Source organism: Saccostrea cucullata, unplaced genomic scaffold (genome assembly GCF_032062105.1).
Source record: "Saccostrea cucullata isolate Sc308-1 unplaced genomic scaffold, CSIRO_AGI_Scuc_v1 ctg845, whole genome shotgun sequence".
Lineage (NCBI taxonomy): Eukaryota > Metazoa > Mollusca > Bivalvia > Ostreida > Ostreidae > Saccostrea > Saccostrea cuccullata.
In genome coordinates, this window is record NW_026925447.1 from 207,165 (window position 1) to 225,611 (window position 18,447).

Sequence of the window (18,447 nt, forward strand, 5' to 3'; positions counted from 1 at the left end):
AGATCAACTTATTCAAACAAAAGAAAAATAACAAAAGGAGGAAATATTTAAAAGTCAATAGAATTTGTTCACACAGGTCGATTACAAGAACGTAAGATTTAATGAACTCGTGATGTGTTTATCAATTTTCATATCATTCAGTATATGATATAGCCTTTTCAAAATAGGCATTTATTACATTTGACAGATGTGTTTTTCCTTGTATTGTTCATACATTGAGTATCGATATTCTAGATATATCGATATCTTCTAATTAATTTCAGATCAATGGCAGACCTCTGATGACGGCGCGCCCGGGAAACCAGAGACGCCAGAAACATCTCAGGATGTCAGGTTTCTCACGACTTTCAGTTTCATTCTATCTCCTCCAGTTCTTTCTGGAAACACCAGCTTTTGTTGATGGTAGGCGAATTAACATACAGAAGAGATATACAAAGGTAATAATACCTCGTTGTTGATTTAGAGTCAAACATTAAATTAGGACAATAAATTAATATTATACATAGAATGTAGATTCTTGCTATTAATGAAAGTAATATTTTTTTTCTCTCCAAAATACAGAACCAAGTCTGCAAGGAAACAACACATACCGTAACAAATGTACAGAATTGTCCATTGGATGACAATTCATTTCAGGAAAGGGTGCAAGCTAAACAATGTGAAAAAGTCAACCATTCTTCTTGCTCAGATGAAATATTTGTGTACCACTGTGTACGTTTTCGAGAAAACCTAGTCGAGCTGTGTGCACCAAGAGGATTAATTACAGGTAAAGTAAGTAAGTAAGTAAGTAAATTATTTATTATAGTGACATGTGTATTGTTACAGTATTACAATATATTTTACAACAATGATAGTTTCTTACACCCGGCCCAAAGGACCTATATGTCACTCTTAATATTTTAACAATTTATATATACAAAGGCACATAGTGAAAATAAATGATATTAGAATGTTCTTTTTGTGAAGTACAGGTATTTTTCATCTTTTTTATCATGGAGGGAGGAGGTAGTTTCTGTGTTTAGAGCATATTCTTACAGCTTTGGCAAATTATTAATGCGAAAAAAAAATGTGAATGAGATTAAAACAGTTTCTTTCTAAAGCTGTTCAAAACAGTACGTTCAAAAATATAAATATCCCATTTAAACTGCTAAATGATTAATTTAAAGCATAAAATCTCCTGAGGAATATTTGATATAAGTTCAAAAAAAGAATTATGTAAGGGTTAATATTCGAGCAGTGTTCATTCCTCAATGGTAATGGAGCTGGGACCCCAAAGGTGCTGCGAATCCATTGCTTTCAAGGAATAAAACACTACGAGTGTATTAATCCGCGTAAAATTCACCTTTTAAACGCTTGTTATTATTGTTTGTTAATATATGATAAGGAATAAAATTAATGCCTTCCACGTTTAGATAATTTAATTACTAATTTGTTCCTCTGTTCAGGTGGATGCTGTGCGCAATTCAATGAAGGAGTAGGAAGAGTGATAGAAGACTACAACGTGCTATGTTCGGAATGCCCCCTAAACTACTATACAAACGAGACATGCAAATGTAAGCATTTTATTTGTTTTTATTCGATCGTAATATCAACATATCCAAGAACTGAAATCAAAGAAAATAATAACGAACGAAAATCAGCGTTTTTATTATTGTTGCCCTTTGAATTCCGAGGTAGAAAAGAATATTTGTGAAAATAAAAACAATATTTCGAGACCGATGAGGATATCCTGCAATATTTACGACAACAAGGATTTTATTTTTATTTTACCAACAGTTCAAAAATGCATCTGTTTGTTTCCTCTTTAAAGAAATGAATCAAGTCACCACTTGCGAAGAATCAAACAGACTAACGAATTATATTTTTTTATAACAGTTACACATGGTATTTTTGATTTACCAAAAAAAAATGTTTAATTGCTTTATTAGTAATCTTACCGAGCTTAAGTGATTTTTTTATTGGGACAACTTCGCTAAGATATAAAACCCGACATTCATTTATTTAGCTACTTAATGCAAAATACAGTGTCCAGACTGTGAAAGACAACACGTAGATATTGTCAAAATGAGGGTTTTTTTTTTATTTTGAAGTTAAGTTATCATTTCAACTGTAATTTGAGAAGATCCGAGAAGTATTTCTGAGCTGAATTTTTAATGAAGTTCGTATATTATTGGAGTATAATGTCCGCTGTATTTCTGTTTGAACATGTCAATAATCCTTGTTCAATTGTCGATAATCTAAATCGGATTTCATGTTTTGATCATTTTAACGTTAAATTCCGTTTGTGGAAGTAAAAATATGACATTTTCCTTTTAATATGATTTCCTTATCTTTAAAATTGATTTATTTTGTTTTCTTTTTAGATCCATCCTGTGTTAAGCCTAGAACAATTGCAACTGAAACAAGTATATCACAATTGCCAAATGAAACTTCAATTCCCAAAGTTTCCACAGCCAAAATCTCAACAACAAACAAAATAGATTGCAGTACATCAGAACGCTCCAAACGACATGCTAGGTGCATCTTAAATCGGAAAAATTCAGTCCAAAGCATAGAGGCAACAAGTATTTCGACTTCTTCAGCAAGCAATGGAAACACTGGAACTAGGTGCATATTCCGGAATAATATTAAATAAAAATCAATTTTATTAATATCAACTAAATCAAAATATTAAGAATGGATTTTGTTTAAAAGAATGAGGCTTTATGTCTTAAGCATGTATCACTGCAATACTTTTTTTTAGAACTTTGTTTTAAAAAGATTACTTAGGATTCATTTCAAAAAGAATTGTCTTCTTTTGTAGACCTATTAGAGTGACAACGTCATTTTTATACATCATTATTGCAGTTACTGTAGTTATAGTCATCATAATTTCGTCTTTGATGTTATACTACAGTCGAAAACGTAAGTTTGGTAGATTCTTGAAATTTTGACATGATAATATATTATTTTTTGTAACAATATTTATATTCATGTACATTTGTATCTTAATGAATAGTTTAATCTTAAATGAATAATAATTTTTACTTTTAGGTTCATTCAAATTTTGTATTTGCATTGCATCAAAGGAAAACACTAAAAATGTTGAATGGATGGATCCAGAACGTGAAAAACTCGAGGGTAAGGTAAAAAAAGTAGTTTCTTTGGCAAAAAAATTCAAAATTCAATGCAGCAGGCAGGTTTTTTAAAGTAGGCTTTACACCTTTTTTAAGCCATTTGTTCAATAAAATGATATCTACTCATCCTTAATTTTTGATCCCTGAAATTAGTTATTATATATAGTCAACTTTAAATAATTTTATTCCTAACATTTTTTTTAAAGCCAATTCATAAAGTACTCTTTATTTAGAAAAAAAAAATATATTATTTTCTAATATAAACGTATATTGTATAGCATTGATGAATAGGGAATGAAATCGATTGTCTTTTTCAACTTGAAAAAATAAAATTGAGTTATTTCCCTTCTCAACATGTCAATACAAGGGATCAATGAGATCGGTTTTGAACCGATGCGGCGGTGTCTGAGAAACTATCGATTATTTTGTTTGCCTAAATAAGTTAGTAATATTTTCTATCGAACTTGACCATTATTTACATGTAATAGTGTTAGAGTACATTTTGTATTTCATTTTTTTTTCAGTATCCAATAAAGTATATGCAGTCAAAGAAATCGCAGACTTGAAAAATTGAAAATCAGGAGCCTCTTTTACTGAATGGATCTTCCAGCTGCGATAAACCCTGAAAAGAGCGATAACCGATGTTTAAATCTCAGGAATCAAAAAACTGAATGGACATCTTCTCCTAATTCTATTGCACAATCTCAACAACAAGCAGGTGATAAGGAATTGTCGATAGCCTAGTCAATTTACATGCCATTGGATATATTATCATTAGTATTAATATTTTATTAAGGCAATTTTGCATTTGAGGTCTTCTTCAAGATCATGTAACTTCGAATTCATTTGATTTTAATTAGATAAATCTATCTCAAAAATGAGTTCTTATCCAAACAATTAATCTAGATCATGTCTGTTTAAATAAATCAAAAGTTAATTTTAGATCAGGAAAATTCCTCACTAAAACATTAATTTTTCATTTTGTTAGCTTTTCAGTGTCCATGATTCAGTAACAGTTTATTTCTAAAAATGCTTTCCATTTATTTAATATATTTAGAAACAAATTAGCAACATAACTGAGTAAAATGAATATTTACATATACATGTAAAATCAGACATAAAAACAATGACAGCTTAGCCAAAAAACCCTAAAAAGTAGCGTGTTATGTATAAGCTTCATACATTTGTACATGTGTATATATATCAAATTTAAATCAATTATATATAATATCACAGAAACTAGAACTTCACATATACGATCAAGGCTAAAGACTATAAATAAGATTATAGGAACATTGAATAAAGTTTATCATGTGTGAATGCACTATTTTTTTTTTATCTGGCTTTTGATTGAGGTTGACTGGAATGGCAATAATTTGATTTTATATTTTTCCTTAAAAAGTTCGGATTTCATACAAGTCAAAATACCGGTAAATGATAGCAATTGACAATTCTACCAAAAAAACCCATAAAAGTACTATCTGAAAAAAAAGTTTTAAAAAATTTCCTCTTTCGTTTTTAAATATTTTGCTAATTATATGAAAATTAATGTACAAGGAAGAAATAAAGTCACGTTTATTCATTATAATTTAAGCTTATATCATACAAAATAGCTCTATTATATTTACTAATTATCATATGTTTTTTTCACAAGTTGATCACAAGGACATAATAATGTTACTAGAGAATGTTATAACCCCATATGACAAATTTCATTGAAAAATTACGCAAAGATTTAATCACATCCTTGTTTCATTCATTCTTGATCTGCGTAAAATCAGATACACATAACAAACTAAAAATCGTAAACAGAGTTAGATTAAACTGCAAATAAATCATGAGTATTGTTAAGACTTCCAGCAGTTATAAAACAGGTTTAAATATATATATTTACTTTTCACTTCTCCATTTCTAGTAATGAAAAAAATCAAATTGTGTGCAAAAAGTTTTTGTAACGAAAATAACTCAGGAAATATGTTATTAATTATGATAAAAGACAAGTAAAATATAGTAGACCTTTTACATGTATTTCAACCCTGGTATACATGATAACAAGAAAAGATGTCGTATATCAGACCTTATTTCACTATGCAATAAACAAGATTTTTTGATAAGAAAAGAAACATCAATTCTAAAATTCAGTATGTATGCATGTTTCCAAAATTAAAAAAGAAAGGAAACGTTTTGTAAAATTTGTCTCTTTGCATATTTCCATTAATATTTTTCACATTAGTTTCAGTTAAAAGCAAATATTTGTATAACATGTTAGGTTAATGTACAATATAAATATTATAGGTCAGTAATTACAGGGGTAGCAAACATAGTCATGCACTGTTTCGACTCTGTCAAAGTCATATGCATAAAATGTTTAGGTATCAATTACATAGACTTCAGTAGGTCTGTTTGATGATGTTGTACGTTGTTCAGTATTCACTAGAATAAGGTAGGCTACCAAAACAATGAATAAGGCAATTGAAGCAACAATTACCAAGGTCTGAAGCAATGAATTTGTGAAGCGAATGACCACTCCTCTGCTATGTTGTGACCAGTTGTCGTTTTGTTTTTCTAAAACAAAAGATTATGGTGAAAACAAAAAAAAAAAAGCCATAATTTATCTACAAACTGTAAAAAAATGTTTAAAATTAACAAAATTCGAGATTGGCATGAGAAATATAAATTTCAGATAAGATACATGCCTCGTTTTTATTTTGTGTCAAATAGTGCAACATTTGTTATTCTACAGTTTCATTGTATAATTTACATGTTTATACATTATATAATTGCAATTTTGTTTCTATAATTTTCTTATTGGGATATCGTTGCCCTGACTCAAATATATGTAACCCCCCCTGTTAAAAATAAATATATTTAATATATTCATTTTCTTTTTTATAGTGTATAATTTTAATTCGTGTTCTATATTTCAAATTTAACGTTAAAATTTATATGATTGTCTTTTTATTTATATTTAAATGTTCAATTTGAATTGTAAAATATTTTGAATGCCTTGTGATTTCATTTAATATCAATCAACAAATGATCACTTGCGTCGTACATGTATCTGAGGATTTTTTTTTTCTACTATAGGTAGTGAATTAATTCATTGCTAAATCTTAAACCTGTATCGTGTTTAAAATGAATCTCAAGATAATCAGGATGCTAAAATATAGTGGACTCCTACTTGTAGTTTTATACATGTCTGGAGGTGGTTATTTTATGCTGAAAAACGCACAGCTTTGTTAAGGCCTGAAAAGGGGTTGCGGCCTAATTTATTCGGGAAAAGTTTACTGTGACGTCAGACAAAAATATGTACATTTTATATTCCTCATAATTTAGGAAAATAAAAAAAAACATTGCAATTTTAAACTGTATAAACATAAAAAACAACATCAAAACTTATCAATGCAATAAAAAATAGCTGCTAATCAAATCTCAAACAATAGTTGATTAACAATTCACTGATCGCTTGGCGACATGACGTCATTTTCGAAAAAAATACGTAATTTGTTGACTGTGAAAGGCAAATCAAGTACATTTTTTTTACAATGTTCAGTGCATTTTATTATTAAACAGAATATTATTTACAGAATTTAGATATACTATTAAGGGGGGACCTATGTCGTTCGACGTCAAACCAGCATTATGTGACGTCACAATAGCGACGTTTGTTTTTTCCTGTTAACTTTTGCAACTGTGATTTTAGGCATAACATTGTTATTAATCAAAAACGTACACAATTTACAAAAAGGATTTTTTTCATAATTTAAAACAGTTTTATTTGATTTATGGAGTTTGTTAATATCAGAATTCCCTTCCTTTGGTTGATAATTCATAGCAATTTCAGTTGTGAAGAAATACCTCTATGATATGCTGATATAAAAATGCAAAAAATATAAAAATAAAATTCAGCAAAGACAGCGGCTTAAATTAAGGAATTTGTTTAATTTTATGATTACCATTAAGTGTATTTTCTGGATAAAACTAAGAAAAATAAAGAAATGTACTTGTACCTATATTAACTTATTGATTTATAGTGTATGTAGATTTTATTGTATAAAGTCATACCTATTAGGTGTTGGTTGTTGCTGGGGAGGGGGGGCAGAATGATTAGAATGAAGAAAGAAAGAGTATATCTGTTTAAATTATTTCTTATCAAAACAGAATACTAGTTTTTTGCAAAATAGTTTTATATCCAGATGTTTGTCAGTGCTAACTAACCTTTATTAGTGCAGATAGGTCAATATTTATGAAAAAGAGTACGAAAAAAAAAAGAAAGGAAACGTTATATTTCTCGTTTATTTTATCATAAAGGTATACTTTTTTCCTTGTTAAACTAAAGAGAGGGGTCATTTCTCTCAAAAAATATGAATTACCACATTTTCATACAAATACTTTTTAAAATATTACCTGTTATGCATGTCGGAATTGTAAAAAATACGGCAAGAAAAACGGGGTGATACTTACATTGTGCTCCTGTATAATTTTTCATGCGAGATGAATTACAATGAATTTGCCTCCATTTTAAAGATACAAGTCATATAAATTAAATACATGTTGATTTCGAATGTGATTTGACATTTTTGGTTCTTTTTAGCGCATATTGGGAGTAGAACAATAACGTCTAAAAATAATCTTTTTTTTAGCATTTCACACTGTTCTTGCAAGTGCTCCTGTGTAAAAATAAGCACATAAAGGTATTGTTTTTAATACCTAAAAATTAAGATCAAGTGATCAGGGAAGAAATGTCAAAGTTTTGAAAATTTCACACAAAAACTTCTTGGACATAGGTCCCCCGTTAATATCAATGTAAAGCCTTTGTTTTAAATTAGCTCGATTATTCAATGATTAGCGAAAGAATGTGTGTAATTTATTTTACAGTGTTAATGTTTACAGATTTGGTATTGTAACATCGAGGTTGCTTTTTAAATCTCCTTTTCGCAAGGGTATACACTTTTTTAGATGTTAGCCATTTCTTGAATACAAATAAATGATAGTTTTCTTAACTTGAAAAGTTCTGCTGCTTTCTTTAAATCGAGGGTGTGACTTGATAAGGACATGAAATACTTGGTAAAGGTCATACATATTTCGACATGAGCATATTTACTTGAAAGTTTAACTAATTAAATGCAAATTCTATTGAAAGTAGCAGCACTTTCCAGAAAGTATAAAGTATGTAGAAACAGCCACAAAGTAAAACTTAACCAAAGAGAACTTTACAAACAAGATAAATAAACAGTCATTAGACACAGTATAATACAGTATAATACAAATAGAAAATTATTGCATATATTTAAAAAAAATTGTCTTATATTAATAATATTAACAATATTAAGTTAATGTTATATTGGTGAAGATTTACATTTCCAATAAATTTCCCAAAAATAGTTCTTTACAAAACAAAAATGCCGTTCATTTTCTAATAACCTACACAATGTATGTAGCACGAAGAAGAATTAATATCTTCATTGTTATGTCATATGCCGCTAGTCAGAAAATACAGTGTACACTGTTTTGCTTTAAAAACGACTGTTCAATAGCGTAAATTTACGGCAAGTCATCAGAAAAATAATGTAAACATAAATTATGAATTTAATTCTTGAGGATTCATGATGTATATGAACTACACTTCAAACCAGCATATTTATCATAAAGCGCTTACACCTTCATGATATATTCCAGCGTGAAGTGTCGTAGTTCACAACCTCATGAATCTTCAAAAATTAAACTCATATCATAAATAAACAGAATTTTTTTTTTTCAGAAATCTATTCAAATACAAAAAAAATAATATTCAACTTAAAAAATTACATTATAACAAAAATTGTACAATACATTTGAAAATTATACAATACAATGGAAAGATCTAGATAACATATTATATTTTGAAGATATAAATGGAAGATATGCCTGTCGTAATAATAAGCATATCAATTGCCATATAAAACAAATCCCTATACTAGAACATGACTCAACCATGTGGTACATGTACTGTAGAAGTACTTTTTTCCGCGTGGTATTAATTAACGCTATGTACACAGTCACAAATTTTCCGCGGAAATTGTCCAAGCGTACTTAATATAAGGTAAGGCATATAGTAACAGTCCAAGATATCCGCGTACTTTTCTACCTGTGGATTAAACAGAAATTGAGATTCTGCGGAATTATGACCCCGTGAAAAAAAAAGAACGTCTACAGTGTATAAATCTGTGATGTACATGCACTGATATAGTTATTTCAAGGTCATTTAAAAGAAGCTTGTAAATTAAGTTTTGTTTTGAACAATTCTTTTATGCATCAATTTGTAAAAACAAATAAAAACATTATATAATTATAAAAATAGTTGGCAAAATTTCTCCCTTTCTATCAATGTGTTTTAAGAGAGATTACAAGGATTGCTCGAAAAGCCATTCAATGAATAAAAAAAAAAACATTTTTGTAATATATGATATTGCATGTATGATCATTTAAGATTTCTTGATATTACATGAAATATAACAAAAATCCACATCGTTTACGAACTTTTCGATTGATTGATTGATTGTTTGTTATTTAAATATTCTCGGTTGGGACGTTAAGCAACTTACAATCTATCAATCGAAAAGTTCGTAAACTACGTTGATCTTCGTAATACTACTTTCAAGAAATCTTAAATGAGCATAATATCATATATTACAAAAATATTTTCTTGATCGACAAATTGTGTATTGTTTTACGCCAATCTAGAGAATTTGTTTTGTTGAAGTGTGAAGTTTAATTCCATTTCATTTATATGGAATCAATTTACTTTATTTTAAAATCAGTAAACACATCGTTATTTGCTTCTCCTTGACGTTCTACAACGTCATCGTTTTAATCTGTCGTTTTCAATGAGAAATATGTATTTTCTAAAATTGAATTGTCTTCATCGAAGCAAAATACTAAGTAATAATTTGATACATGCATTGCTTGTTATTTTAAATGCCTTTTTTTTTTAAAAATGTTTTTGCTCTATTTTAAAAAGAATATATGTACAGCCTATTTATATGGATTCACTTTGTCTGCACCTGCTCCGTGATCCCATTTTTGCACTTTTTAAGATGCGAATGAGTGTGAAATTATGTAAATTTATTGCATCTCGAAATTTGGTAGAAATATTCATGAAAATGAATAAAATGAAATTAACAGAAGTCCACAATCTTTCCGAACAACCCTCGTATTGTTTAGTAATTTGACTACATGTAATAGATTATAACTTTCAATTAAAAAAATAAATTATGATATTTGTTTGTCATAACTTTTTTATGAAAAAAGTAGAAAAAAAGCATACCCGTCGGTGTTATGGGTAAAATTGTTGTCTCAGAATGATAAAGAGTTCGATGGGGAGACGGGACAGGGTTATCATCTATATAATATGAAGAGCACATGTATTTTTTAATCTTTTTAAACAATGCACAAGTATCAATAACTTTAAATAAAAACAAATATGTTTGCAAAGTAGAGACTGACGAATGTTTTCATTAAAACGATTTATCCACAGCCCCAGTGTAAAACATTTAGTTGTAAAATTATGATCATGATGCAGGTGCATGCATTAAAACACATGACATTCTGTTTTATTGGAATGTAAAAAAAAGTAATGTCCTATTATTTATATGTACCTTTTTCATTCAAACAGCCTTCAACAAAATTGCATGATTGTTTAGCACAGAGACATTTGTTCTGACACCTTGCTCCAAAGTAAGGATATGTACATGATCTACTGCAGTTTATCCAAAAATATCCGATTGAGCAATCTACAAAATTTAAATGTCATTAAAATTAACAGTTTAACACATACACAAGAAAAAAATCTAATGTATGAAAAAGCACAATTTTGATATTAATGCTAAGAATTGTTAAAATTTTCAAAGCTTACTTGGAAAATTGATAACACTGTAGAAAAGATGCATTGGTAAGAATAAAATTTATCCATTTATCTCCCCCTACTTTCTCTGAAAGAGGGAAGTTTTGATTTGTGGTTACCTGTCTGTCCGTCTGTCTGTATTTTAGTCTGTATCACTTTCGTTTTCACACAATATCCCAATAACCCTTTGAGCTTTTGCAATCAAATTTAACATAACAAATTCACATGACAAGAAGACTCAATTTGATGATGTAGTAAAAAGTTCAAAATTCATTTTCCTTAATATATAAAATCTGTATTAACACTTTCCTTTCAGAGTGACATCTGGAAATGTTCACAGAATGTTAGAATTTTAACTTAAATTTTATACAACATTTTCCAATGATTTTTGAGAGACCCCGTTTTGATTTTCAAGACAAAAGGTATATGTCCTAATTTAATACATTCTGTCAGTGTGTAAAACTTTCATATCCAGGTTAAATTTCAAGAAATGTTTTAACATTTGCTTGCTAATGATTGTTTGTTGTTTAATGTCGATCTAGAGATATTTTCACTCATACGGAGACGGCAACATTTTTTTTAAAAGCGAACTGTAAATTTTGTCCTATGCTCGGCACCCAGGGCCATTGAGCAGTGTGGGATAGTTTTCCTGCTAAAATCTTCCGTGACATTGGAACTCGGGTTTCATAAGTCGGTCTTTAACGTAATAACCAGTCTTAACGTTTTTGAGTGCTTGAACTTTTGCAATGAAATAATTTATTTTAGTACTCTATGACTCCACCGCCCCTCATTAAGTGTTCTTTCTGCCATCCCACCCCTTCCCCGATTGCTATATGCGGACATGCTCCTCCTTTTTTTAAAAACAGAGGAACATTTTCTCTGAATTAGCTTGTTATTGTGTCTTTTGTGACATGTTATTGTATTACATCATCTACAATGTGTAGAGGCTACATATTTCCGTATTTTGACAAAAATATTACATACTTGATTATGAAAATGTTTACACTTCCTGCAAGGAAAACATTCTTTTAGCAGATTTAATGTTAGGAAAAATTGACAACTTATTAAACTTTATTTACTTTTTTATCATATTTTTTTCAAATTTTATTATTTTTGTTCATTAAAATATTGTCATCATTAAGAGAACAAAAAGATGTAGATCAAGTCTCAATGAAATTTTCTTAAAAAAAGGAAAAAAAAGAAAAAAAAATCTATGTCAGCACTTTGGTTTTCACAATTTGCATGTTTGTCATTAAAAATAATTCTGAAAATTAAGCGTATTATATTTTAGTATTTTCTATCTGTGATGCTGTAATTCAAAAGGAAGCTACAACCCAGGAAAAATAAACGTGAAGAATGTTTAATAAATGCTTATATAATTTAAAGTAACGAAAATAGGACAGTTAATATTTCTACTGACTAATGCAAGTCCCGTGTTCTGAACTCCATTGTGTATTTGGACAACATCCATTGAAAAATCTGCAATTAGTATTAAAAAATATTATAATAGCAGAATTGCAATATTTTCAGAAAACTTAAAACTTGACATTAATTATTATTACGCATGGTGTAACATGTAACAGAGATCAATTGCAGGAAACTTACCCAGAACATGGTCCTTTTTCTGCAAGGATAGCTTGAGTACTAATTGCTAAAAGCATTGCTTTATGAATATTAGCCATTTAAAATATTAACTGGAGCAGATTTTCCTGATTAACCATCCAGGAGAAAAATAATCATGGCAACTATCATAACTTCCTCTCTGTATTTTTGGAAGAGAGTGTGTGCAGGATTTTTTTTTTAAACACTTTGACATTTTGAATATATTTTTAAAAATTGATTATTTGGGTATCGTTTCCGTGTGAAATTCTTATGAACAGTCATTCAGTCAGTCCTTTACAAAGCGACTTAACTTCACCAATTTTGACAATGTCTAATTGAAATGTTGTGGTACATATCGTCAAGTATTTGTCATTAATGATATCAAATAAATCAGATTTTAAACACAAGTACACCATACCATAGAAGATTTACGTAGTTAAAATTTTGGATATTATTTTACCGTATAGGCTGATAACAATGGACATTCCATTGACAATGCATGTCTATTGCATACGTTGTCCATGTTTTGAACTTAGTCTTGTATTTGGACAATACCTGATGGAGTTTTGAAATAGGAATTAGAAAAAAAAAACATGCTGCCTTCATGGCACCTGATCTCACCCCTGATGTTTTTGATAAATGCTCTAGAAAAGAAGCCACACCAAGAGAGAACTTTATACGTAGAATGTCTTGTAATTTTAATCTACCATCAAGAACACATGCAGTGAAAGTCAACACAGAATAAATCATGGTTATGCATATCTTTTTCTTAAATAATTATAGGAGAAAATTTTTATTGTTTTTTTCCTTTACACGTTTAAACCCTCCACATATGCATATCAATTTATATTCACAAATCAATATGTAGTATGCACATCCTTTATGACAGCCTTTCAGAAAACATGACAGTGAAACTTTCTCATAAATTTAAATTAATTTTTGTAAGGTGTATTGTTTTTAAAAATAGCGCAAGGTAATGGAATATGCACGGATTTTTTAAGAAACAATAAGTAGTTAAGCTCAAAACTTGATTAAAACAAAAATGAAACTTGGAACAGAGGGAACATGGACTTCCAAAATTATTTTAGGTGAAATCAGGTATTATCATGTATGAAAAAGTATCCCTCGTCCAATGGTAACAACCGTGCTTCTTGTCATGGTCAAACCAATGAAAAATCATAGACAATCTCTGCAAAAATAATAGTTATGTTCATGCAAAAGGACAGCAATTACATGTATGATTACATTATACTCTGTCTTCGATGGTGTTATAGCATTGCATGGTCATATAATTGCAAAATTTTGACATTTAACTGGACTGAAAACATTACTAATTCGATTAACTTATTTATCAAAAGCCTTCCTTGTTTAAGAAATTGGACATGCGTACATTTTTCTCCTGTGAAACAAATTAACTTGGAAAAGTAAATCTAATATGCACCATAAATCAGGGAACACCCAAACGTTGAAGCAATCACGTATTTCATAATATTTTGCTGTTATGATGCCTGATTTATATATTTACAAAATCAAATACCCAGATATGAAACGTGTGTATTTTTGAAATCGCAATGATATACTCAGTATTGTATTATTGAGTCACAAGGTAAGAATATAAATCTAATATTTTAGCTGCATATCTGTAGCTCTCCAAAAATATATTGATAGACCGGAGAGCTATAGTGCCACCCATTGAAAAATTAAAAAAATCTGTATTTTTATTGAGCACAGAAAAGTGCGTTTAAGGAAGGGGGAAGTGGGGGTAAGGGGGTGCGGTGGGGGGATTGAAAGGCGTCAATAATTGACAGGCTTAACGTTGATAAACTATTGAGGAATTTAGGATCTTTCTCTAACTTTTCGAAATATTTTTATGCAATGCCTTAAAGTGGGACGAACTTTACTTTAACCAAGCTGCAACAAAAAGTGTTTGTGTGTGTGTTTGTTGGGGCGGCATTTGAATGAAAAATTTCAATATAAATCAAATTGATGCGCTTTTCCTCTCTAACCACAAACTTACATAGATATCTTGATATTTCATTGTTTCCGATAAAATTTACTAATTCTAAGATGTGATGGGGTTGGGGTTGTTTACTTGTTTATTTTTTTTTATTTTTATTATTTGCTTTTTTTCTTTTGAAACTTTGTACAATTAGCTATACAATTTGACAAATATTCACCTTTTTTTATATTTCACCCTACAAAAGGTAGCAGTGACCATTTAACATGACAAACCGACCCTTTATTATATTGAATGCACCATTTAATTTGTACATGTATATACTTCAACCTATAACAAGCAGCGGCGACCATTCAACATATTAACTCGACCCTTTAATATATTGAATGCACCTTTTAGTTTGTATACTCCACCCTATAACAAGTAGATGCAACCATTTAACATATTAAGCCGACCCTTTATTATACTGAATGCACCATTTAATTTGCATACTTCACCCAATGAGTAGTGGTGACCATTTAACACATCTAACCGACCCTTTATTATATTGAATGCACCATTTAATTTGCATACTTCACCCTATAACAAGTAGCGACGACCATTTAACATATTAAACCGACCCTTTATTATATTGAATGCACAATTTATTTTGAATCTTTCACAGTACGAGGGTCATTCAAAAAGTTCGTAGAATTTTGTCATAACATTTTTATTTAACGTCATATTATATCCAAATTTGGTACAAATATTTTAACAACAGATTCAAATATTTTGATTAAAAAAATTGGAATGTATCTTCATATTTATTAAAATTACCAAGGATTTAGAACAGCAAAAATGGGGTCACGGAGTACCGTCAAAATTGAGTAATTTTCTTATTTTCACTTTATAGTATTTACAGCTATACCTCTAATAAATGGAGCTGAAACGAAATAAAATTTACATGTTTGATTAAAGTATTGCTGTATAAATAAAAATGAAATCAGGCTATATAATATCTCCTTCCATTTAAAAGATATCAGCTTCTAAATACATGAGGACTTAATTAAAAAAGGCAAAAAACCATGACGTTGGAGGACGTCACGGAGCAGCAAGTAGCAATGAAATTAGACTTTACATTTGGGAAACTTTTTCTACAAGCTTAAAAAATCCTTTTAAACCAGGATTTTGTATGGAAAAAAATATATGTATTTGTATTAAATTGAAAATACAATTGTTGACTGGCAGCGAGTTTGAATCGAACGATGGATTGTCTGCAAAGAAACAGGTTTAAGTTAAAAATATTGTGAAAATAGTAAGGAACGACATTGAACGTGATTGTGGTTCAATGTGGCAGAAATAATAGAGTTGCATGGTAAATCAAAGAATTTGAAAACAACTACATTCCAATTCAAGCTATATTTGTACAATTGTTAGTCAAACTAGGTCTTAAGTCTTGTGGATATGTGTTTTGAATGGAGAAGACGCTACAAACTGTGTTTGAAATAACAAAAATGTTATACTTTTGACAAACTTTCACAGCGTTGTTTTTGACGTTACAATATTGGTTAACCGTGCTCCGTGGTAACAAAACATGTTGCTTAAAATGTTGGCTTAAATGAGTTCTATTTGATCAAATGGAATGAAACTTCACACTTCGACAAAATAAATGTTTATGTTTACGAAAATGTGTTGATCAATAACCTTGTAATAATCATATGACGATGAGAAGCATTGTCTACGTATTTTTTGAATGACCCTCGTATATGAGAAGCGGTGACCATTAAACATAGTAAACAGACCCTTTATCATGTTAAGCACACCTTGTATTATGTGCGCCTCGCCCTTTAACAAGGAGTGATGACTATTTAACATAGAGAACCGACCCTTGATTATATTAAACACACCATATATCATGTGCGCTTCACCCTTTAACAAGAAGTGGTGACCATTTATTATATTGATTCAACCCTTTCACCCCTACTAATGTTATTGTGATTTAAATTCAAGACACGTGGTTTAGGTTGATCTATTTAAAGGTTATAGGGTAGAACCGGTTTTATGAATGAAACTGGCAGTAAATATGATATTGCTATAGCCTGTTTCTTTTGAAAACATTTCCTGTAATAAATGTTTACAGACCTTTCTGAAAGACTTTCATGAATTTCAACTGATTAAAGGTGGCTAAAGTAGGGGGTGTAAAAATAACAATATATCTTATGCTTTTAAGTGAAAATTGAAGCTCAATAGTGACCGATTTGCTGGTAAGAAAAGTGCATCATCATCTACACTGACAAGCCTTTGTTTGCCTTATATGACTTTTGTTATAAATGCGCACAGAGGATCTTACCACGAGCAACTGTCCAATCGTTGAATGAATAGCAATGTCTACGCCAAAAACATGTTTACATTTTACTTCGAACACGTAGTTTAGATCAATCTACGATCATGTTAATGGACTGCAAAATATAAAAAAAAAAATGTTCTTACGAACAAAATACAAAGATAAGAAACTATGAAAGATGTTAAGGGCGTTTTTAATTTGTTGTTAAATATAAAAAAAAATGTTTAATAAAATGTAGTTTGTATCTAGTTTAGAACACCAGCGCTTCAAGGGAAAAGAAAACGAGCAGCATCTCCTATGCATTTAAATGGACAAAACTTTGTTTACATTCCTGATCACGTGTTCGGCGATAATTGACCTGGGTCCGCCTCATAAAACTTTAAGAATTCTAAAAAAAATCGCAACTCAAGTCTTCAGATTTATTCAGTTGAGAATTTGAGAATAAAACAGAGTTTAAGGAATTTTTATTTTTCTTAACTTTTTATGACGGCTGCTTAGTCTGAGAATTTTGGATTTGATAAAAAAAATTCACACTTGACAGCATTCTCAGACTTAAGTATGTTTTATGACGATGGACCCTTGCAATTGTATTCACAGATAGTACAACAAAGGAATTAAAACAGACGCAAATCGCTTTTGCAGTATGACTTTTAGAAACATAGACTTCCAAATGAATTATTTGTCATTATAAGCCTGAAAATAATATTTTTAGAAAAGCTTTTCAATTACCATAAGATTTTCCTTTTTTTTCAAGCGTAAAATTCCTGTAGTATTCGTAGTAACCCATAATGCAATACTCATTCAGCTGATTGGTCAGTTAAAATCATGCTGGTGCCTCATTTGCTAATATGACGCCAAAAAATATAGTCCCGGTTCCTTTGCAAAAAATATTTGTCAAAAAGAAATTTTAATGACTGGAGAAAATTGTTTTATAGAGAATACTTATGTAAGTTTGAATTAATGTAAAACAGATCGATTGATTGAAGTACATTTCTACATATATTAGCAGCTGATTCTAGGGTAGAGGAAAACTGAAACGCAACATAACTTTTCTGTTTACCAGGAATCCACGTGCTAGTCACTTCCTTACCACATTTCCGTGAATAATTTACCCTATCTCGTTGCAGTCTCGCTAACACGCGCCAGAGCCACTGCCAGAGCTACTCTGAACTCGTCGGGGTTTATAATTTGCTGAACACCAAAAATAAAAGGTTCAGAACACATTAGTAGGGGTACCTTTATTATATAGAACATATCATGTACCATCATGGACCTTATTCAAAGGCAGCTATGGCGTTCCATATCATTCAAAAACACGAATACAAAATAATCAAAGGAGAGATCAAGACAATAATTAAATCCCAAGTTCCTTTAATAAAATCCCTGAATATGAAAAAAGTTCATTCCTCTGTTACATTACTTTACAAAACTTTGACAAAATAGAACACAACATAAAACTGTTCACTAAACTTTCCAAAAATGATGTTTTAACATATACCAAACAAAAAAAGAGCAAATCATTGTACGTAATCTATACTTTACTTACTTAGTATCTACGAGGGTTGTC

The 18,447-nt window shown here is 29.9% G+C and overlaps 2 protein-coding genes across 2 annotated transcripts; one reads left to right on the forward strand and one right to left on the reverse strand.

Annotated features, from left to right (window-relative positions):
• The first annotated feature begins 229 nt into the window (after positions 1 to 229).
• LOC134268879 (uncharacterized) lies at positions 230 to 4,921 on the forward strand. The gene is made up of 7 exons (XM_062751120.1): positions 230 to 437; positions 562 to 766; positions 1,446 to 1,553; positions 2,364 to 2,607; positions 2,804 to 2,904; positions 3,034 to 3,120; positions 3,641 to 4,921. The coding sequence occupies exons 1-7, from the start codon at positions 282 to 284 to the stop codon at positions 3,688 to 3,690; spliced, it is 951 nt and encodes a 316-aa protein (XP_062607104.1). The 5' UTR covers positions 230 to 281; the 3' UTR covers positions 3,691 to 4,921.
• A 136-nt stretch (positions 4,922 to 5,057) lies between these two features.
• Positions 5,058 to 12,743, reverse strand: LOC134268880 (uncharacterized). The gene is made up of 4 exons (XM_062751121.1): positions 12,604 to 12,743; positions 12,419 to 12,477; positions 10,754 to 10,888; positions 5,058 to 5,681 (listed from the first exon to the last, which is right to left on the reverse strand). Exons 1-4 carry the CDS (start codon positions 12,678 to 12,680, stop codon positions 5,485 to 5,487), a joined length of 468 nt encoding a protein of 155 aa, XP_062607105.1. The 5' UTR covers positions 12,681 to 12,743; the 3' UTR covers positions 5,058 to 5,484.
• Positions 12,744 to 18,447: the final 5,704 nt, after the last annotated feature.